This window comes from Gobius niger (genome assembly GCF_951799975.1).
Source record: "Gobius niger genome assembly, chromosome: 18".
Lineage (NCBI taxonomy): Eukaryota > Metazoa > Chordata > Actinopteri > Gobiiformes > Gobiidae > Gobius > Gobius niger.
This window is the reverse complement of record NC_136869.1, coordinates 8,145,680-8,167,959: the sequence shown is the minus strand read 5'-3', so window position 1 is coordinate 8,167,959 and position 22,280 is coordinate 8,145,680. Positions and strand designations below refer to the sequence as shown.

Below are 22,280 nucleotides of genomic sequence, written 5' to 3'. Positions count from 1 at the left end.
CGTGGAATGATGACACAAGCTTGATTTATTCCATGGTAATAGGATTATTCATAACCCAAACCATAAAGAGTGGGTATTAGGCTTTTATCTCCAGGCTAATTTCTTTCTGGGGCATCTGTGTGGAGGCAGCCCAGGAATGTCCACAGCAGGGACCGACTGTAACTTCAAAAAGGCTTGGTATAAAAACAGTGACTCCCACCTCGCACCAGTGGGCCCCTGACGTGCTGATGTAGAGCACACAGAGCGGGTCGGATTTGGAAAAGGCGTCCATGTCCATCAGGTGTTCACAGGAGACGCTCAGAGACACTTTGGTCACGCACTGCGGCGCTCCCGGCCCCTGCCCCACAGCCGCCATCGCCCCGACAACGGACACCAACTCAACCAGCGCTGAAGGAGAGAGAGAGATATTAGGGGAGAGAATGTATTCATCAAAAGTGTTTCTCAAAATGTGGTACTGTAAGTTTCAGGCCTTGTTAAAAGTCGGGGTTGATTTAGACATGATTAAGTTCAGGTTTAAGGTAGATTTGGTCTGGTTTAAACTTGTCTAGTCCTTGTAGTTTGAAGGCAAAGACAATATTTTGCTAAAGATTGTACCCAGCTTTCTTTAGTTTGGTCATGTTGGTGATATTTATAGTTTTACTTCCTTATTGGACACCGACAGGAAGTGACATATATAGAGGCAAACAATTTTAAACTGTTGCTGTGCCAACCATGTCAATGGGAAATGAGTCAAACTGCTGTGGGACTTTACCTTTATCTATGTTACTTCCTGTCAGTAGCTTAAAAATTCTAACAATAACTTTTCTGCCCAACATTTCTTCACTGAAATAAATGATAATTGACTCAAGCATAACTTAAAATCTAAACAACGCTGCCCAAGAGGTGACTTCCTGTTTCGATCCAGCACACCAAAATAAAAGCACCATCTTATGGTGCTTCACGTGAACTGGGCAGCTCAGTTTCCAGAGATGTGATGTCACTGTCCCCAGTTGGTTTGTTTTCATGTGGTTTTCATGTGGGAAAGTGGGGATTGTGATGTCATCAAATAAAAACGGTCTTTTATCATTGATTAGCGCTTAGCTGAGTTAGCATCTCAAAAGCTAAACATTAGTTTGTTAGTTTAAAAAAAAAATCACGTATATTTACTTTTTGCTTATGTTGATGTCAGGCATTTCGCTCTTAATTTTGTTACTATGAGGATGACGACAGCTCACACTAAACTCAAAAAAGCAGCAGTGTTTAACTAAAAAGCTCACATTAGACGATAAAAGAACAAATCAGCTGATTTCCACAGTCAGGTGCAGAAGTCGGGAAGCTCGTTTTGACCCGAGTTCCCCAGTTGTTCTACCCAGCTGAGCGAGCGTTCCCAGGAATTCCCCAACTGGGTAAGTTGTTTGCCCCAGTTCCCGAGGGCCAAATGAACGCACCATTATTCATTAGTTCAGCTTTCTTTCTGCCAACTATTAACAGACATAACACTTAAAATGTGTGTATTTCATTATATTCCTGTCATGTTGCAAGTACCTGCTGAACTAATCAATGAGACTTTTATTGTGTCGTACTGGATCGAAACAGAAAGTCACTTCTTGGGCTTTGTTATGATTTGAAGTTATGCACAATTATGCAACAGATGTTATCCTCCTAAATGAGTCATATTTTCAAAAACATTAAAACCTGGCATATGCACTTTAACACTGTTTTTAATCATTCATTTCATTTTAAGGGGAGACACTACAGGCAAAACTCTGAACATACAAGCTTTCACCCGGAAACAGAAAATATGCCTAATCTTCACGATGACATGTTTAAATATTGCGCTGATTCAATGTTCCCCCATAGACTTATATGGGACAATGCAATTTCAAGGGCCTTTTTCTCAAAACACATTTTTCTGTCATTGTGGCGACACTATGTCCATGTCAGTCGGACCTAAAGACTTCACATTTTCCAGCCTTGGACTGAACAATACTTGGAAGATTTTTTCAGAGGGATTTTTTATTATCTAATCCCTAGCCCCATTTATTGAGTTTTGAATGTCAAAAAATAAGGCGAAAATTAAATTTTTACAAATGTTTCCACTAAAAAACAGCTTATTTTAAAACTAAACAAGAAATCCAAAATCCCCTCTGAGAAAGTCTTGGCAACTCATTCATCAATAAAATGAAACCATAAATTTGAATGTAGCTCTATCCATTATTCAGATTTCGTCGCCGAAAAGATGGGAAATTTGGGGCATTTTTAGGCATAAAACACCTTGTTCTTATATGAGAAGATAAAATAACAGAAAACTTGCCATGTATTTTTTTCTCACATTTATGCCAGTGATCTACAGCAAAAGTTTGAAATTGATATCTGTAAATATACATTTTTTTCCTATTCACCTGCAGTGTCTCGCCTTACAAAATAATACAATACAATTATCACGGAATGGCTAATTATAGTATTACACTGTAAAAGCAAAAGTACTTAAGTAGTAATTAAAATCTATATAAACAAGTGAAAAAGCATCTTCAAGAGTCATAGAGGACCCTCAACGTTACAAACTGAGTGGCAAAGAACAACAACTTGCCACTCATTCAGATTTTGTTGCTATACTGTGACATCACACGCATAACCTCTAACCCTAACCTGATGAGTGTGAATCATTAGCTGTGGGATTGATGACTCACAGGTTTCCACTATGTAGTATTTTCCAATATTATGCTAAATATAGTACTGTTTACATGCTTTCACTTTCATTCACTATTTAGATGGTAAAAAAAAAGACTATTATTTACAAATGAAGATGTTTTGTGTAATTACGAATGAGTTCAGACTTATTTAGTTTTTTAGCTAATAATTATAGGGTATTAGTCACCCTTTTCCCCAAAGCAGACACCCCCACAACAAAATATAATGGAAAATGCCCAACAACTACTTCTTGTTGGCACATGGACAGGATTGAGCAGTGAGACAGACCCACCCAGGCTCTTAGCTAATGGAAAAGCACACAAACCTGGAGAAAAACTACACTTATTTCGATTTAGATGTTAACTTGTGTGCTTTGTCGTTTTAAAAAAGTCAAAAAAGCACAAGTAAAAGGTGTGAAAACGCTTATAATGGATAAGAGAGGCGCGTGCACTACTACAGCTAACCGATCTAACGGAAGGTGGGACCGCGTAGATATATTATGGTGCAGCGATCAGATTAACCGCTTTCTATGCCTTTTTAACACTTTAAGGAAACAAAAACTAAGGCAAGAGTGTTACAAAGTTGTTATTGTAGATTGTAAAGCTTCTGTTTATGTGGTTGAAGCTTGTAAAGTCCTGCTTCCCTCGCCGTGGGCCAGCCAGTTGACTGACAGAGCGAGGCGAGCCGCAAAAGAAGCTGTTACCGTAAAATCTGTGCTCATAAAGTCGTCATAAACTAGATCAAATGAGTAAAAGACAATAGCGAAATGTCAAAAAAGTGTCCCTGTGTGTCGATGTTAGTGGTTTCTTACCGTGTTGCTGCCGTGGAGCTGACAGATAAGTGTGCGTAATGGTAATGTCCCGTTGGCAGTGAGCGCAGAGGTGGGCGGGGCCGAGAGCGCTTGTTTATGACCGGGGACATCCCGTTTAAAGAGACAGTCCAGAGGAGATAAGCTGCTCAGATGTATTTACTGGAGTACATGTACTTAAGTAACCTTTTGAAATAGCAGTAGGCTACTATATATACTTCTTTGCGATGCCCAATTCCCGTCAGACCTCTGAAACTAAGCGGGAAAGGGTCGGTACTTGGTTGGGAGACCGTTTAGTAACACCAGGAAGCCTAGCGAATGTAGTGTGTGAGTGAGTGGTTGGTGGTGGTCGGAGGGGCCGATGGCGCAGACTGGTTGCCTCGCTTCCGGCAGTCTACCCCAGGGCAGCTGTGGCTACAATAGCAACTTACTAACACCAAGTATGGACTGAAAGAACAATGCAATGAAAAGCGCCTTTGAATGTCCAGAAAAGCGCTATATAAAACCAATGCATTATCATTATTATTATTATTATTGAGTAATATAAAAATTACTATAGACGGATCGGTGCGGCGTCAGCAGTGATGCGGTCGCTGTATCGGTCTGTCGTGGTGAAGAGGGAGCTGACTCGGGGGGCAAAGCTCTCGATTTACCGATCGATCTATGTTCCCACCCTCACCTATGGTCATGAGATTTGGGTCATGACCGAAAGGACAAGGTCGCGGATACAAGCGGCCGAAATGAGTTTCTTTCACAGGGTGGCTGGACGCACCCTCCGAGATCGGGTGAGGAGCTGTTATGTATTGATCTAACCAAATAATTCTGTAGTAGTACGCACTACTTTGTGTCTCGTTAGAACATTGCGCTCCGCACTCTTTAATGTGTGCTAAGTCAGCGGACTGAGTTGAGATTTAAAAATGTGGCACTTGTTCTATAAAGAAGCATGTTGAAGTTACTGCGAGTCTGTACTTTTTACAAGGTTATGTAAGCGAAGAAACATAACAAAACTAAGTCAGCGGACTGAGTTGAGATTTAAAAATGTGGCACTTGTTCTATAAAGAAGCATGTTGAAGTTACTGCGAGTCTGTACTTTTTACAAGGTTATGTAAGCGAAGAAACATAACAAAACTGGCGACGAGTCTTAAGAAGAACCCGAGAAGTACATCGGATGAGCAAAGCCGGTGTATAGTTTTGACTGGACTTGGTTTTGTGGACGTAAATGTCTGCTCACCCCGCAGTTTTGCCGTAAACAAGCTAGCCGGAGGTGAGGACGTGTGTTTATCAAGACCAAGGTAAAAGTGATCGGACGCCAATAAGCGAAAAATGGCTGGAATATTGGGACATATGGACAGTTTTGACAGTTCGGTGGAGGACTGGACGATATATGTGGAAAGAGTTGAGCAGTACTGCCTAGCAAACGAGATAAAGGACGAGAGAAAAGTTGCAGTCCTATTGAGTGTTATGGGCGCCAAAACGTACAACCTACTCCGCAGCCTTGTTGCTCCAACTAAACCGGCAGACAAAACTTTTGATGAGATAACGCAAACGCTGAAAAGTCACCTAAACCCAGCGCCATTAGTGATCGCTGAGCGTTTTCGATTTCACAAGAGAAACCAGTCAAAAAGCGAGTCCGTGTCAGAATACATCGCTGAGCTGAGGAAACTGGCCGAGCATTGCCAGTTTAGAGATGGACTTTCTGACGCCTTGAGGGACCGGTTCGTGTGCGGGCTGCACAACGAGAACATTCAAAAACGGCTTTTGACTGAAGACAGGCTTACCTTACAACGAGCAGTGGAAATTGCTGTTTCAGTGGAGACAGCATCAAGGGATGCAACAGAACTGCAAGGTAAAAACGCAACGACATGTTCTGTGTTCAAAATGCACTCCAAGCTACGTAATACGAAAGCAAAGCCCTGCTTCAGGTGCGGTAAACAGTCACATGACCCCACGGAGTGTTGGTTCAAGGATAAAGACGGCCGACAATGTAATAAGAGGGGGCACATACAGAAAATGTGTAAATCAAAGTACAGCAGCTCAAAAGATAAACCACATGCAAAAAGAGGACAAAGGCTTCACAAAGTAGCACAAACAGACTCCGACAGCTCAAGTGAGGAAGAATTGGCCTGTTTAGGGTTGTATGCTACAGAAGAGAATGACAGTGATGTGATTTGGCTGACACCAAAAGTCAATGGAGTGCCATTAAAGATGGAACTGGACACAGGGTCAGCGCTGTCAATCATATCCTCCAAGGACTACAGGGAAAAGTTCCCAGACACAAAATTGTCACGCACAAGTGTAAAGCTGAAAACCTACACAGGTGAAAAAGTTGCTCCACTGGGAAAACTCAAAGTGAAAGTGAAATATAAAAACCAAACCTGCAATCTTGAGCTGTTTGTTCTGAAAAATGGAGGTACACCGCTGTTTGGTCGCAGATGGCTAAGACAAATCAGGATCGACTGGCACGAAATAAAGACTATGAGTATTGCCTCAAAGCTCACTGACAAAAAGTTATCGGAAATACTTGACAAGCATGCACAAGTCTTCAGTGAGGGCATTGGAACCATGAAACACATCAAAGCACATCTTGAGCTGCAAGAGGATGCAAAACCGAAGTTTCACAAAGCACGCCCTGTGCCATATGCTCTCCGGCCAAAAGTGGAAGCTGAGCTACAACACCTCATGGATCAACAGGTATTATCCAAGGTGGATTGGTCTGAATGGGCTACACCGATCGTGCCTGTGGCTAAAAAGTCTTCAGACAAGTTGCGAATTTGTGGTGACTTTAAAGTAACGGTTAACCCCTCACTGCACGCAGACCAGTATCCACTACCTCGCATTGATGACATTTTTGCGTCTCTAGCACACGGCGAGCACTTCACAAAGATTGACCTTGCTCAGGCTTATCTTCAAATGGAGATGGATGAAAGTTCACGCAAATACCTCACCATCAACACCCACAAAGGTCTCTACCAATACAACCGACTCGTATTTGGCATCACAAGTGCTCCAGCAATCTGGCAACGTGCAATGGACCAGGTGCTACAAGGAATCCCAGGTACCCAATGTTACTTGGACGACATTATTGTTACAGGCTCAGACAAGAACTCGCACTTGGCCAATTTGGATGCAGTCCTTTCAAAACTGCAGGAATATGGACTTAAGGCAAATAGGAAGAAATGCGAGTTCTTCAGGGAGTCCATTGAGTATTGTGGACACAAAATAGACAAGCATGGACTTCACAAAACTCAGGATAAAATCGAGGCCATGGTGAAATCTCCACAACCGGAAAATGTAAGTCAGTTACGCTCATTCCTCGGTCTTGTTAACTATTATCACAAGTTTTTGCCAAATCTCTCAACTGTGCTGTACCCACTCAATGCCCTGCTGCATCAAAACACAAAGTGGGATTGGACTAAAGACTGTGAGCAGGCATTTCAAAAGGCAAAGGAACTCATTATCTCAGACAAAGTGCTGACGCACTATGACCCGAAGTTGCCCCTACGCCTAGCATGTGACGCTTCGCCTTACGGTATTGGTGCTGTTCTGTCACACAAAATGACTGATGGCTCTGAACGTCCCATAGCTTTTGCATCACGCTCTTTGTCACCTGCAGAGCGTAACTACGCACAGATAGACAGAGAAGCTTTAAGCTTAGTGTGGGGGGTGAAAAAGTTCAACCAGTACCTATATGGCAAGCATTTCACGCTGATTACAGATCACCAGCCACTAGTTTCCATTTTCAGTCCACAGAAAGGTGTTCCTGCAATGGCTGCTGCTCGGTTACAGCGTTGGGCTCTCTTCCTGGGAGCACACACCTACACCATTGAATACAAAGGAACAAAACTACATGGAAATGCTGATGGCCTATCTCGCCTTCCACAGCCATTGTCAGAGAAGGCTTCTGATCCTGCTTTGAACCTTCACATGTTACAAATGGAACCGCTTCCTGTGACAAGTGCACAAATAAGCAAAGAAACAAGAAATGACCCATTGCTTTCCAGAGTGTATGAGTTAACTGTGAATGGTTGGCCAGCACGTTCAGACACAGAACTTTCGGACTATTACACCAGAAAAGACCAACTTACCGTTTGTCAAGGATGTGTCATGTGGGGGTCACGTGTGATTGTGCCTCCCAAACTGCGTCCCAAAGTTCTTAACTCACTGCATGATGGACACATGGGTGTAGTGAAAATGAAAAGTCTCGCTAGAAGTTATGTGTGGTGGCCTGGCCTGGACAACCAAATTGAAACTTTGGTCAAAGCATGCACAGGTTGCCACCACACCCAGCGTCAGCCTCAGATTGCACCCGTTCACACTTGGGAATGGCCAGTTGCCCCGTGGCAACGCCTTCACATCGACTATGCTGGACCTTTCTTGGATCACATGTTCCTTATCGTCGTCGATGCTCATTCCAAGTGGCCCGAAGTTTTCACTGTGAAGAAAGCAACTACAACAGTAACAGTTAACCAACTGCAGATGCTTTTCGCTCGCACTGGTTACCCTCTACAACTTGTAAGTGACAATGGTACCCAGTTTACCAGTGAGGAGTTTCAAACTTTCCTGAAAAGTAACGGGATTAAGCACATAACATCTGCTCCTCATCACCCTGCAACTAATGGACTAGCTGAACGCTTTGTACAGACCTTTAAACAGTCAATGAAAGCAAGTAGAAAGGAGGAAGTGCCGCTACAGCAGAAAATTGCCAACTTTCTTCTGGCCTACAGAAACACTCCACACACTACTACTGGACAGTCACCGGCAATGTTGTTTATGGGAAGAAACTTGAGATCACGTTTGGACTTACTGAAACCGGACATTCAAAAGCATGTCTTCAACAAGAAATGTTCACCCATTCAACAACAAAGGAAACTGAGATCATTCGACGTTGGACAAAAAGTACTGGCAAGAGACTATCGCAGCCAAGGTGACAAATGGCAACAAGCAAAAATTTTGTCACAAACGGGACCGCTCTCATACACTGTGAGTGTCGAGCCCAATGTCGTCTGGCGCAGACATGTTGATCAGCTTTTGGATGTTTCAACTGGAAATGAGACTACTCAACCTGTGATACCTTCTGTTCTACCAAACCAGGACAGTGCCTCAACACCGGACATGACAACTGTAGAAAATACGCCCACACCAGAGACAGTGAACATACCTCAACCAATGACAAACGTGCCTGATCCTCCTGGACGCCGATATCCTGAGAGGTGTCGCAAACCACCGGACAGACTTGATTTATGACATTAAGAAACAAAAACAAAGGAAGAAAAGTGTTCTATATATTAAAAAAAAAAAAAAAAAAAAAAAAGTTATTGAAGGTTATACAAATATTAATGTGAATGTTGTGAAACGTTTATATTGGGCATAAGAGTCACATACAGCCAATGTGATTTTTGTTTTTGTTTTGTTTGATGATCAAAAGTGCATCAAAGCTGGAAGAGAGGAATTGTTATGTATTGATCTAACCAAATAATTCTGTAGTAGTACGCACTACTTTGTGTCTCGTTAGAACATTGCGCTCCGCACTCTTTAATGTGTGCTAAGTCAGCGGACTGAGTTGAGATTTAAAAATGTGGCACTTGTTCTATAAAGAAGCATGTTGAAGTTACTGCGAGTCTGTACTTTTTACAAGGTTATGTAAGCGAAGAAACATAACAGGAGCTCAGTTACCCGGGAGGAGCTCGGAGTAGAGTTGCTGCTCCTTCACGTCGAAAGGAGCCAGCTGAGGTGGCTAGGGCATCTGTTCCGGATGCCTCCTGCGGGAGGTTTTCCAGGCATGTCCTAGTGGGACAAGGCCTCGTGGTCACGCTGGTGGGACTATGTCTCCGAGCTGGCCTGGTGTCGCCTCAGGGTCCCCCCAGAACAGCTGGAGGGGGTGTGCATGGATTGGGAAATCTGGGCATCTCTGCTGAGACTGCTGCCCCCGTGACCCGCCGAAGAAAATGGATGGATGGATGGATCAAAATTAAGAATGTTTAGCATCATACACGTCACTACGGAAAGTTGAATCAAATTTTTACACTCCAACAGTTACTCAATACACACACTACTCAAGTAAAATTATCTCCAAGTACGTTTCCTTGAGCAAATATTTGGAACACTACTCTTCACCTTTTGTTGAAAAAAATTATCTTCAAGTAAATTTACTTTTGTTCATATTAGACTTTTTTTTTTTTACATTCGTTTTATATTCTCTCGTATCCTTTGTTGATGATGTCACTTTTCAGTTGCTGATCGTATATAATAAATTAAACTTATCCTCTGCGAAAGATGTCGTCTTGATTCAAGATGCCACTTTCACTTCCTGATGGATTTCATGTGGTATAATCATATTTGTTACATGAAAAATTGCCAAAAATGTAATATTTGTAAAGTTATTATGTAGTAGCATAATGCTTCAATTGATAGCACTCAAAATGTAAACCCAACCGGGTGCTTTTCGGGATCCAGAGTGCCTCAAATCTTATTTTGGTAAACTACAATATTTTAGATCTTTAACATGCTGTAGATCCAAAATGGTGGACTGTCTCTTTAAATCCAGTATCAGGGGAATGCTGATATTATGACACACATCCAATGCTTTGGTTTGGAGAGGGATTTAAGAGGGATTACGAAAATGATGATTTGGGGCATAATCTTTTCATGCTTGTGTATTTACAAAAAGTTAGCAGAACGGAAAATGACAAACATGTCAAACTCTGCTAAATTTATGCTAATGTTTATAAACTTTATAGAGATCACATGCTCAGGTCATGCAGTCTGAACATTCAGGGACCGACTGACATGAATGAAACAGGCAACTCAGACCAACATGGCACAATTTGTAAAGATTTATCAGTTATAACACATGCGTTAACAATAGTAGTGTTAATAATAGTGTGTAATACATTCTATAAAGTTTAAAGCTTGGCATTACATTTAATTAAGGCGCCCACTTCAACTTTCCCATAACGGAAGTGGAAGTAAACAGTGCCATAAACATACAACAGTTACAATATTCCTGATAATACATTTCAATGACTACATTCATATACATGTTCCAGTCTTGCACATAGAAATATAAGCTTTTGCAGTAGAAGGCAAAACGTACAGCAATACATTGGTGTGTTGCATAATATTTGTTGTGACAATAGGAAAATGCATGTTACTTTGCAAATGAGTTAGGCACAGTGAAGCCCGTCAAAGTCAGCAGCTTGATTCTTAGATGGTAGTAGCAGTGTTTAGCGCGGTAAAGAATGAGGTAGCCCATATTAGTTTAAAGAGCTCAACAACGGGTTATAAAGACTCGGGTTGGTTGAACATTTTTGGAGGCTTGAGTTTGTAGGAGTTGAAGAAAGACGTGACTTGATCTGGAAGTTCAGCCAAGACGCTCTGAGCGAGGGCCACAGTGTTCCCCTGCAAAGACAATCAACACATACAGTGAGCTAATAAACACAATACTGCTGTAATCGTAGACTGATTTCTGAAACTGTCTTCTCGTTATTCGAATCTTTTTCATTGTAGCTTCATTACACAAACTGTATACTTATACTCCTGTATAATTAGTGTGTGGTTTGTTTATTGTGTGAATGTTTGACTTTAAATGGCCTTTCTGTTTGAAGTTTGCATGTTCTCCCCGTGTCTGTGCAGGTTTCCCCTACCACTAAAAACATGTACAATAGGCCAGGATGAATGAGAGTGTGTTTGAGGGGCATGGGGGACGGCAGATGGAAATTAACCCAAGGCTACAATCCGGTGTGGCTTGTTCATTAAAGAGACTAGATGCCAGTTCGTGATTTTATACTCACTACTGCCATCTCAGGCCTTATGTGTAACTGCAGCTTCTATATTAAGCTCGACTTTAGACCCGAATTAACACCTTTTTGGGTGACAGGATTTTAGTGGCAGTTGTGGTGAACAGGTCTGAGCTCATTCTACACATTAGGACATGGCTGGAACATGTAGTGGGAGGAAAATACTTAGTTTTAACATTTTTAAACTCTGTATAGTTCCTTTAAAATGTGAAACTAAAATATGATATAGACTCATTACATCCCCTCCTGGAACCGCCACCTTAACGTGGTGGAGGGGTTTGAGCGCCCGAATGATCCTGGGAGCTCTGCTGTTGGTGGCTTCGTGCCCCTGGTAGGGTCTCCCGTGGCAAACAGGTCCTAGGTGACGGGTCAGACAAAGAGCGGTTCAGAAGCTCCTTATGAGAGACCAACAGGCCCGGTTAGAATCGTGAGGCCGTCCTTCTGTGGACCCACCACCTGCAGGAGGAGCCATAAGGCGCTGGTGCAATGTGATTTGGGCAGCTCCAACTGCTGCCCCCACGACCCGGAAACGGACAAGTGGAAGAAGATGGATGGATGGATAAACTCATTACATGCAGTGACATACAGTAAGTCAAGCCTTTGTTTGTTATAATTTTGATGATTATGGCTTATTTGCAAAATATTCTAATGTTATGAGATTTTTCATTTGGGGTTTTTACAAGCTGAGCCATAATAATCAAAATGATAACAAATAAAGGCTATACATACAGGTGCGGCCACGCATTAACAAGAAGACCAATGCTTCAGCCTGTTTTTACAACTGTTTCGGCGTCGGGAGCCACCATAACCTTAACATGTCACGTCGCTGCCAAAATACTGTGAGAATAAATAATGCTCCTTCACCCGGAATTGTCTGAAAGGCACGAACTGGACGATGTCTCTGGCGGCGACCTCGTAGTTGGGCGCTCGCAGCAGGCTGTCGTCGCTGTCCAGGAACTCCATGGCGTCGAAGTCGGCTCCTCCCACTCCCACGATGATGATGGACATGGGCAGGCGGGACGCGTTCACGATGGCGGTGCGCGTTTGGTCCATGTCCGTGATCACGCCGTCAGTGATGATCAGCAGCACGAAGTATTGCTGCGGAAACGAGAGGAAACACAGAAAAGGAGCTTCAATTTCAATACTTAGATGAAACTTTAAACAAAAGGCTGCTTTACTGTTAAGTTATTTGGTATTTTGAGATGGATGTCAACATAGTAATAAGCTTAACCTCATAACCCCGCCTTAACAGAGTGCATTTTACCAATTCAGCTTTACCCAAATCTAAAAGTTTCTCGACTGGAGCTCACAGCCTACAGGCCAGTGTAACGCCGCATTTGAAAGCTACAAAATTGATCTAAACTAATCTTTTTCTGTCACTTTTTGTTGCTTTTTCATCACATTTAAGTCATAATTTCGAAGGTTTTTTTCATCGCCTATTTTGTTGCTTTTTCATCGCTTTTTTTGTTGCTGTTTAGCCAACTTTTTTGTCATGTTTTCGTCAAGTTTTTGTCCCTTTTTTGTTGTGTTTTTGTCACTTTTCGGTCACTTTTTAGTCACTCTTTTGTGGCTTTTTCATAATTTTTAAGTCATGTTTCATCACTTTTTTGTTGCGTTTTCATCCTCGTTTTCGCTCCTATTTAGACCATTTTCTTTTCAAAACACTTTTAGATTTGAGTAAAGCCAAACTGGAGACAATGTGCTGGGTTCAGGTGGGGGTGAAGAGGTTAAGCAGGTTCAAAAGGCAGTCGAATTATAACATGAATTTGAGATCATTTCATTAATGCTTTAGTCATGGATCAGAGTTTGTTGTTTTTGTGCTTAAGACCTTGTTTGCACCAGGCTTACAATAAGTATAGTCCATTTTAGGTCTATTTAAAGCCCTTTTAAACCCATTTTACATTTGATTTTCATCTCGTTCTTGCGGTGCTGGGAAGGTCTTATTTTTACCACTGATCTAAAAGTTTCTTTTGAGACATTTATTTTCACATTAACACCTCACTGCCAATACCATTTATGTGATTTTCATTATGCTGCGTTTATCTGTCCTGGGTCTCTGTGTAGCTTCAGCATTGTCTTTGACATCTTTGATGGCCTGGGTGTTTTCCTAATCCAAAACACACTGTAGGGTAGGGTTAGTGTATAAAATCAAGCAACCTTTCCCCGTTTCAAGGTTGACATTCAGGGCTGCCACATTTACTTTGCTTCAACTACAGCTTTGCTCCTGTCGCAGAGTTAGTGTCTCAGGCCTCCCAGCAAGTGAGGAACACATAGTCATTTATACCCATTCAAAATATGACATATTTTGTTTCTCTCTCCTGTGGCTGTTTGTGCCAAGGACACTAAGACTTCACCAGAGAAGTCTCACATATCCCAGGAATGGCTGGGCCAAAAACCAAGCTTCCATCTTCATTATTTTTTTTTTGAGGAATTTTTTGTTCCCAAATTCCTAATTTTCCAGTAATTTTGGAGCATTTTTATCTGGTCCCCTCATGATGCTTTTCTTTCATTTTATTAGACATGACACAGTTTAAAATAAAAGAACACGACTCAAATGTGTCATTTGTATTGTCATGTTTTGATATATTTTGAAGACAAGAAAAAATCACCCGCCGTTAGTGATGGTGTTTTGAATTTGAGCGATAGTGTTCTAGGATTAATCAAAACTTGACAACAGCAGGATTTCTTTGGTAATATAATGTACAGGCAAGAACATATTATTTGTTTTCTTCAGCTTCATAATGTATGATGACAGTATGACAAAGTACATGAGTGTTATGCACAGTTCTAACAGTAGGTGTCACCAAAAGCCCATAAAAGTCAGGGACCCAGCAGCAAAAATGAATAAAAGGTGATTAGTAAATACACAGGCAGGTAAATATGCTGAGTTTTGCAGAGTAATAAACCTGACTGTTACAAAAGAGGTATGTAAGAATGTAGTTAGTCGGATAAAGATGAAGCTTACTGATGCCATGTTTTGTTGCAGAGCTTGTCGGGCGAAGCATGCCACGTGGTTAATGACCGGAGAGAAGTTCGTCGGGCCCCAGAGTTTGACCTGAGGTAGGCACTGCTGATAGGCCGCCACCACTCCCTCAATGCCTGACACACGGGAGAAAATAAAAAGGCAACTTCAAAAACAGCTAGTTTGAGTTCCACTTTACCTGTACGTACCCGCGCAGAATGGATTTGTGTTGTCGAAATTAATCGGGAACTCGTGAGAAACCTGTGGAAATAGTTTCAGATTAAGTCAACATCTGCAGGAGTGTGTTGAGGTAAAATAGCCAGATTATTGGACCAACACTGTATAGTTTTCCTTGCCAGCTAGGGTGGAAAATATTGAATTGTGATTAGTTACAAAGAGATTTGAGATACGAACTGCTAAACTAACACGATCACATGCATTTCACACTATGTTTCTTCAGGTTTTAGCTGGTTTCATACATAATAAACCCCATTACATTAAGATAAGATAAGATGGTACTTTATTGATCTCACAGATGGAGAAATTGCATTCGATGAGAGAGCATCCGGCAGCAGCACCCATTCAGTGCGCACCACTCTTTTATTTTCTTTGGTGAAAGATGGTTGTGTCGCGGCCGCCATCTTCACTGTTTTGGTCACAGGAGGAGATTACACAACTGCAGCCTTTACTAAATGACCATTCAAACTGCAATTTTCATTTGACATCTATATAGGAAGTTTCTTTTCAATCATCATGGTCAAAGATACAGCTCAGTGATTATCAAAATATGTCAAAAGGAGTTTGAAAAAAGCATTGTGACTTCCATTAGACACATAGGATAGTTGAACTTTGACAGCAGGGGCGCTGTATATTCATGTTCAGCAGGTTCCTCAGAGGGAGCTTGTTTGAAAGACAAAAATCGGCAGACACCATAACAAAAAGGGGTAAGTCTCTGTCTCTTATGGTTCCGAAATAATACACAAAGGTCTACAGCATAAAATAGTTGTACATAGTTGCTCCCTTGAGGCCTAGAAAGTTACATCTATTTTATTGGTCTACTCTATAATGCCATTTAAGGCCTTGATTTTGGCACAGCTTGTGGTTAAGCCCTTGTTAAGTCCTTGCATTCACAGTAATTAAAGAGCCTAGATGCAAGTTGGCCATTTTGTACTCACTACTGCCACCTCAGGTCATACGTCTAACTGCACCTTCTATATTAAGCTTGTGCATGTCGGCAATTTGGACCCGAAGTCACAAATTTTTGAGTGACAGTGCAGGATTTTAGAGGCAGTTGTGGTGAACAGGTCTGGGCTCATTCTACACTTAAGGAACATGTCGGGGGAGGAAAATACATCATTTTAACATTTTTAAACTTGGTATAGTCCCTTTAAAACATGCAGATTGAAATTGGTTGCAACTGTTTTCAGATAAGACTTTTGTATTTTTGTGAAGAAATGTCTCCTTGGATCCTTCCTTTATCTTACAACTGATTTTCTTTTGTATATTGTTTATTAGTCCCGCAAATCAAAAACATATGAGTTTATCTTGTATATTATACTTTTTATTATTTTGGCCTTTTGTCAGGGCTGGACTGGAGTTCATATTAATAAAGGTTCATGAAGGTAAAGACCTTTAGTCCACTTCTTTCTGGTACAGTGTGCCTCGGATCTGTTTTCCTGCCGTCCAAAGTGTGTTTGTCTACAGTTTTTCAATCAGTTACAGACTCTGTGCATCTACATAAACGATCATTTGAAATAAAATGCTTCACCTGCCACATCGGAGGCACCTGGGCTCCGAACCCGAACACAGGAAACATCTTGGTGCTACAGAGATCAAACATTAACTCGCAAACATTAGCTCAAGCTTGAATAAAACCCGACATAACCTCGCACACATATTACCTGTCATAGTCCTGGATCACCGTGCCCACGGACCAAATGGCGGCCAGATACTCGTTGTAGCCTTCCGGGTTTATGTAGTGGAGCGACTGGGGCGTCCGGGGGTCACCGTTGGAGCCTGTGAAATCTATGGCAATCTGTGGAAAATATGTAAAAGAAAATTGAACAAAAATTCAAGCTTTTGGGTCCAGGGTGATATTGTTTGTACGTACAGTGAAATTAAGCTGACACCCGCCCATGACAAAATCCAGGAAAGTGAATTCTTTTTCCACCTACAAGAACAAAACATCAAAGTAAGAATTGAGAACAACTTGACCCCCTTAAAACAACACAAAACACTGAATTACCTGGCAACGTTTAACAAATATTATTCCAGAGTTTTTATAATCTTTCTTCTTCTGCTTTTTGGGGTTGATGCACTTGAATTCAACCTATAATAAGAGACAGAGGGAGAGGGAGGTGCTGTTTTAGTTTACGTTTAGTTGTTTTAGTAGTTACACATTGGTTAACATTGCAATTAGAAACAAATAATCATTTACTGGTGAATTGTGTGTCGCCTCCTGCAGCTCAGCCAGAGTCGTCTTAAAGCTCCCGATGAGAGAGTGAGAGCCGCTGACATGATGGTCATAACAATCCACCTGCAGGAATGAAAAACACAGTCTATTCTTTGAGCTAAATGCAGTAGTAACCAAACAAAAATCTTTAGAGACCAAGTTTTGATACTGTTGGTCCAGGGACAGCATTAAAGGAAGTTACTTGGTTGTTTTAGTACAAATAAATTATACAAATTTAAAAGAAATTGTCTTTTTATTGTTCTGTTTCATGGTTCTAGATGACAAATATCTTAGTGTAGGTATGGCTGGGAACCATTACACTTTTTTTTTATACCAGTATTTTAACAAAAACAGTAATTTGTGGAAGATCTGCTCATTTACAATATGGGGTTCAGAAATGTGTGAAAAATGGGGAAAATTGGGGGAAAATATGGGGACATTGCAAAATAGTGGGTAAATAGGTAATAATAGAAGCAAAAATGAGGAGAAGAAAAAAAAGACTGAATTAAATGGAAAAAATGGGGCCCACATTGGGGTAGAGGTTAAAAAGAAATCGGGAAAATGTTTAGAAATAAATAAATGAATTGGGGAAAATTAATTCTTTGAGCTGAAACACCCAAGTCACTTCCTTTAATGCTGTCTCTGGACCAACAGCACCAAAACTTGGATCTTAAGATTCTTTTTTTTCGGTTCCTGCTTTAAATACTTTCATTTTTCGATATCAGTAGAACCTCAACTACCAGACTGGAATCGTTTAACGGTACCCAGCCCTAAGTATAGCTATTGTTCATTTACCGGTATTGCAAAAAATACATATATATATGGTACGCAGCCCGTGTAATATAGTTAGTTAATATAGAGTTCTCTGAAAATGACAGAATAAGATGTTTTCATTGAATCTCTATAAAACCTGCAAACTCAGATCACTGATCCCACCTCTTTTTTAAGTCTCATGTTGCCTGGCCTACCAAACTACCTGCTTTTTCATAGATATTTCAAAGACATATAGTCTGGGAGCAAGCATGATCTCAACAATTTCCCGGTGGGTGTGATTGACAGACGGCAGCAACCAATCAGAGCAACGCTAGATACGTCGCAGTAACAAGCGGCAGGAGGCATTTCCAGAAACGTCCTTATTTACGAGGAACACTTCGAACTCTGTTTCTTGCTCCGGTTTTAGGGATTAAATTGTTTTTAATGATTTAAAACAGACGAAAGAGCAGAAGAAAATATTGTATCACTCGCCGTGCCGCCATCTCTATTGTTTTGGTAGAGTGTGGTGACGGCTTCCGCCTCTTGGGGAATTAAGTCCCGCCTCTCGGTGCGTGATTGGACCGATGTGGGTAAAATCGTGAAATTACAGGCTGCGAGGAGCTGTCCAGACGGTTCTTCTTTTGAACAGAAAGGAGTCTGGCAGGCCAGGCAAAGTCTCATGTACCTCTTGGCTCTTTCAATTATTCTCTAAGTACCCCCTGATATGTACTCAAATGTATCCCAGTGTCCCCTTTAGGGAAACTGAACTGAACTGAACTGAAGTTGCTCATGTTAGTGTTCTCACAATGTTAATACCACTGGACATGCTAAAAACGTGCACTATAAAATCAAACTTTAAATATTTGAATGGAAAATCTCACCACAATCGCAACACATTTACACAGAATCATAAGAACTCCTCTGATGTTTTCAATCATTTCTCTCAATAAATAACTATTCTATAAAAGTGTTAGTGACTTGATAAATAGAAAAGCAGCAAAAACAAATATCACACCTGAATGCAATGTCCACATGAACCGTGCACAAGCTTCACTTAAGCTGCCGGGGAGCAAGGGAGCGTTAAAAAATCGAAATAAGAAAATGACAAATATGTAAAAAGTGATTAGTTGGTTAGATTAGAGCACCGGGCAACAAGTCAAAATGATAATGGGTAAACATACTGGTACGACTACAATAGAAGGAATGTAAACAACATGACCCGTATCCGATGTTTTTACATAATTTACTGATGGTGTAACACGTAGCTTTTGTTTGGATAAAATGCTAAAAAAAACAAATCAGGATAACGAAATAAACAATGCTACCTTAATAGTGTTCTCTGGGTCTCCTCCGCAGAGCGCTCTGAGGGAGATTCTGAACGGCCGCCATGTTGGATTCAGGTTATTTTTCACCACCTGAGAACAAGCGACTTTAGAACAATCTTATATTTACTATTCACCTTATTCAGGAGGCTCACGTGGGCGCCGCCTTGAATTGTGCTCGCCCCTTTTCTCCCTATCTGTTAACATGGGGCTGGAGAATCCACATAAAATCAGTTACTACACGAAAACAAAGCTGTTTTTTGTTGGTGCAAATGAACATTGGCCATTTTACACAAATCAATCGACTAAACATCAGATTTGAGCGGAGAATATTTTCCCTCGTTCTCCGTTTAAATGAATGGGCTTCGCGCTCGACCGAAATTGTCTGTACAACGGAAGTGCCGAATAAGGTTGTGAGTAAAGAGAAAAAAACGCGCCTCTGTCCTGTGAGCCAGCTGCCACCTCGTCCCCGTTTGTTTGTAGAACTCCAGAAAAGGGTCCGACCACCAGAGATACTGCCAAAAAACAACTCATTTTAACCACAGAGGAACAGAAATCCCATGAAGCTAAAAGAGAAAAATGTGCCTTTTTGTCTAGACTCCGCGCCGACACTTCAAAGTTCGCAATTCTAGTATCAGTGATCTCTTCTGCGCAGATCTAAAGAAAAAAATAAAACATAACAAAGTCAGATTATTTAAAACTATTCACTGTGCTTACTTTATGCATGAGTATGCTTGAGATCTAGCATGAACTCACTGTGATGGTGCCGTGACCCGCTGGTCTTCCGTTTTGTAGCAACAGAGGTCGAGTTATCTGCTTACTGGAAACAATCTGAACAAAGAGGATTAAGAGTGCTTCGAAAGGTAAATAAATAGGTGACTAATTACCCATACAAACCGCTGGTCACCAATTCTTAAAAGCACCAACTCGGTAACACTTTACATTACGGGCCGGTAAGTCCTTGGTACTTACAGTGGTAGTTCTAGATACTTATGGTGGTACTTACAGTGATAAATACTAGTAATAATAGTGGTACTTATAGGTACTTATTGTGGTACTTACAGTGGTTCTTATGGTGGTACTTACAGTGGTAAATACTAGTAATAATAGTGGTACTTATAGGTACTTATTGTGGTACTTACAGTGGTGCTAATGGGGGTACTGACAGTGGAAATTCTAGGTACTTATGGTGATACTTACAGTGGTAAATACTAGTAATAATAGTGGTACTTACAGTGGTGATTCTACGTACTTATTGTGGTACTTAAAGGAAACTATAGTGAGAATTACAAGGTATGTACTTCTAGAAACAGTGGTGACTCTTAGTAATGAAGGTTGTACTTCTTGTTTTCCCTCATGCTGTTTTATGTTGTTTTATAGTCACACAATCCTAGAAACTACTTCTGTTTGTAGAAGTACCTCATTTACTACCTATGAATTGCTGCTGTAGTATCCTTGAATTACCAGTAAGTACCATAGTAAATAGAAGTACGATCTTCATTAGTAAGACTTACCCCTGTATCTCTTAGTAATGAGAGATGCAGTGGTAACTCTGTGACTCCCTAACCCTAATAAGTACCACTGTCATTACAAGTAATTACCACTGTAAGTACCATGGATTTACCGGCCCGTAATGTAAAGTGTTACTCTTAACTCTATTAGAAACACAGGCCTTTGTTACCTGACCCAGGGTGCATTCGATTTCACCGAGAAAATCGTCGTCTCCGAGGTCATAAGTGTTGTTGTCGATGTCGTACACACTGAACTTCAGCTTCTGCACCATCTCAAAGAAATAATCCAGGACAAACTTCTTGGCAAACTTTGGATTCAGGCAGTTCAGTATCATTTCTGTCCGGCCAAACTTGCAAAGAAATAACAAAAAGTCAAGTAAGGAATATAGTAGAACACGGTATTAAAATGACATTAAACACGACTGATAGTTCCATCCGTACCTCGTACCAGCTGGAGCCTGTGGTATTGATGTAAAGAGCACAAAGAGGGTCTGATTTGGAGAATACGTCCATGTCCATGAGGTTCTCACAGGAAATGGTCAGCTCCACTTTTGAGGCCAAATGAGTGGCCCCTGGCATTGAGGGCCCGCCTGACGCCATGGGACAAGCTTAAAGACAGAAAGTAATAAACATGTATCAGCACAATACACGGCATCCTGGAATAATCAGTAAAAACTTAAGATAAAAGTCAAATTATATGTCAGTGTAAGCATGTGTCTCTTTTTCTTCTCTTTAAGTGTCTTCTCTTTAAGACTGACTAACTTTCTCTGTATCAGTTTATATAGAGAATAATTTAATTACTTTAACCTCTTAACTCTCGCCTTAACCGCGCCCATTTTCTCCGGTTCAGCATTAACCAAATCTAAAAGCTACTTGGAGACAAAAAAGGTCAAAGCGTCGACAAAGTGACAAAATTTGATTACAAAAAAGTGACAAAAGCCAGAAAAGAGCAACAATGAAAGAGTGATGAATAAGTGACAAAAAATGTATTTAAAAAAAGTGTCAAAAAAGTGATGAATAAGTGACAAAAAATGTATTTAAAAAAAGTGTCAAAAAAGTGATGAAAAAGTGACAAAAATTAGATTAAAAATGTGACAAAAATGTGATGAAAACTCAACAGAAAAGCCACAAAAGAGCAACAAAAAGAGATGAAAAAGTGTCAAAAAAGTGTCAAAAAAGTGATGAACAAGTGGTAAAAAAAAATGATTTAAAAAAGTTACAAAAAGTGATGAATAAGTGACAAAATGTGTTTTAAAAAAAAGGGACAAAAATGTGATGAAAACTCAACAAACAAAGCCACAAAAGAGCACCAAAAAAATAGATGAAAGTGACGACAACGCGGCAGCCACACAAGAAAAAAGATCAGTTTAGTAGGTCTTAGCTTTCAAATGAGACTGGCCTAAGGCTGTAAGCTCCAATCGAGAAAATTTTAGATTTGGGTAAAGCCGAACTGTTGACATTCTTTTAATTTTTTGGTATTATGGGGAGTAGTTAATCCCCTCCAGCAAATTTTCCTCATACTTAGCCTAGTGGTGGTCCAACTTTATAACAGGCCTTAAATGGAATAAATTGATATAAAATGCGGACCAGCTTGGCATTTTACCTGTAAATCAACAAAACATGCTCATAATAATAATGATAATGACAATAATGCTGACTTTTCCAACCGATGTGAGATGTAGCTAAATTAGCATGGGTTCAGTCATGCTTGCAGGTGGGTGTGTGAAAGCTCTGAATACCAGGACCACCACGCAATATATTTCATTCTCCTACAAAACAATCGCTGTTCTAGACTGTATTTTAGCTTTGAATAACACAAAAACATGCAATTTACCTGTTAAAAGTAGCAAAAAAAATGAGCAATGTTGACTTGTTGTGTGTTGTGATCACCGTTATCTGACATGAACAGCTGAGCAGCAACAGCAGCAACAACGCAAGCGAGGGGCGGGGTCGAAACATAGCGGGAAAAAACATGTATTTCTCTTTTATTTTAAATTAATTACACA

The 22,280-nt window shown here is 40.7% G+C and overlaps 2 protein-coding genes across 2 annotated transcripts in view; both read right to left on the bottom strand.

Moving 5' to 3' along the window:
* LOC306977880 (copine-3-like) overlaps positions 1-3,553 on the bottom strand; it is a 32,772-nt gene extending 29,219 nt beyond the window's left edge. Inside the window, exons 1-2 of the mRNA XM_079576319.1 lie at positions 3,482-3,553; positions 200-387 (exon numbers count right to left, since the gene is read on the bottom strand). Coding sequence (XP_079432445.1) covers positions 200-355 — 156 coding nt within the window. The 5' untranslated portion in view covers positions 356-387; positions 3,482-3,553. The remainder of the gene's footprint in view (positions 1-199; positions 388-3,481) is intronic.
* A 6,971-nt stretch (positions 3,554-10,524) lies between these two features.
* Positions 10,525-22,202, bottom strand: LOC306978117 (copine-3-like). The gene is made up of 16 exons (XM_079576597.1): positions 22,109-22,202; positions 20,716-20,882; positions 20,445-20,624; positions 19,520-19,594; positions 19,349-19,420; positions 19,201-19,278; positions 18,767-18,856; positions 16,674-16,772; positions 16,482-16,565; positions 16,347-16,406; positions 16,138-16,271; positions 16,005-16,059; positions 14,446-14,497; positions 14,240-14,373; positions 12,139-12,372; positions 10,525-10,876 (listed from the first exon to the last, which is right to left on the bottom strand). The coding sequence occupies exons 2-16, from the start codon at positions 20,872-20,874 to the stop codon at positions 10,757-10,759; spliced, it is 1,626 nt and encodes a 541-aa protein (XP_079432723.1). The 5' UTR covers positions 20,875-20,882; positions 22,109-22,202; the 3' UTR covers positions 10,525-10,756.
* Between the last annotated feature and the right edge of the window lie 78 nt (positions 22,203-22,280).

What these genes read in the sequence shown, in the direction of transcription:
- LOC306978117 (XM_079576597.1), bottom strand. Translation starts at nt 20,874, where the DNA reads ATGGCGTCAGGCGGGCCCTCAATGCCAGGGGCCACTCATTTGGCCTCA. An exon ending in CGCGGAGTCTAGACAAAAAG is followed by an intron (nt 19,279 to 19,348) that starts GCACATTTTTCT and finishes GTTTTTTGGCAG; the next exon opens with TATCTCTGGTGGTCGGACCC. An exon ending in CACAAATCCATTCTGCGCGG is followed by an intron (nt 14,374 to 14,445) that starts GTACGTACAGGT and finishes CCCGTGTGTCAG; the next exon opens with GCATTGAGGGAGTGGTGGCG.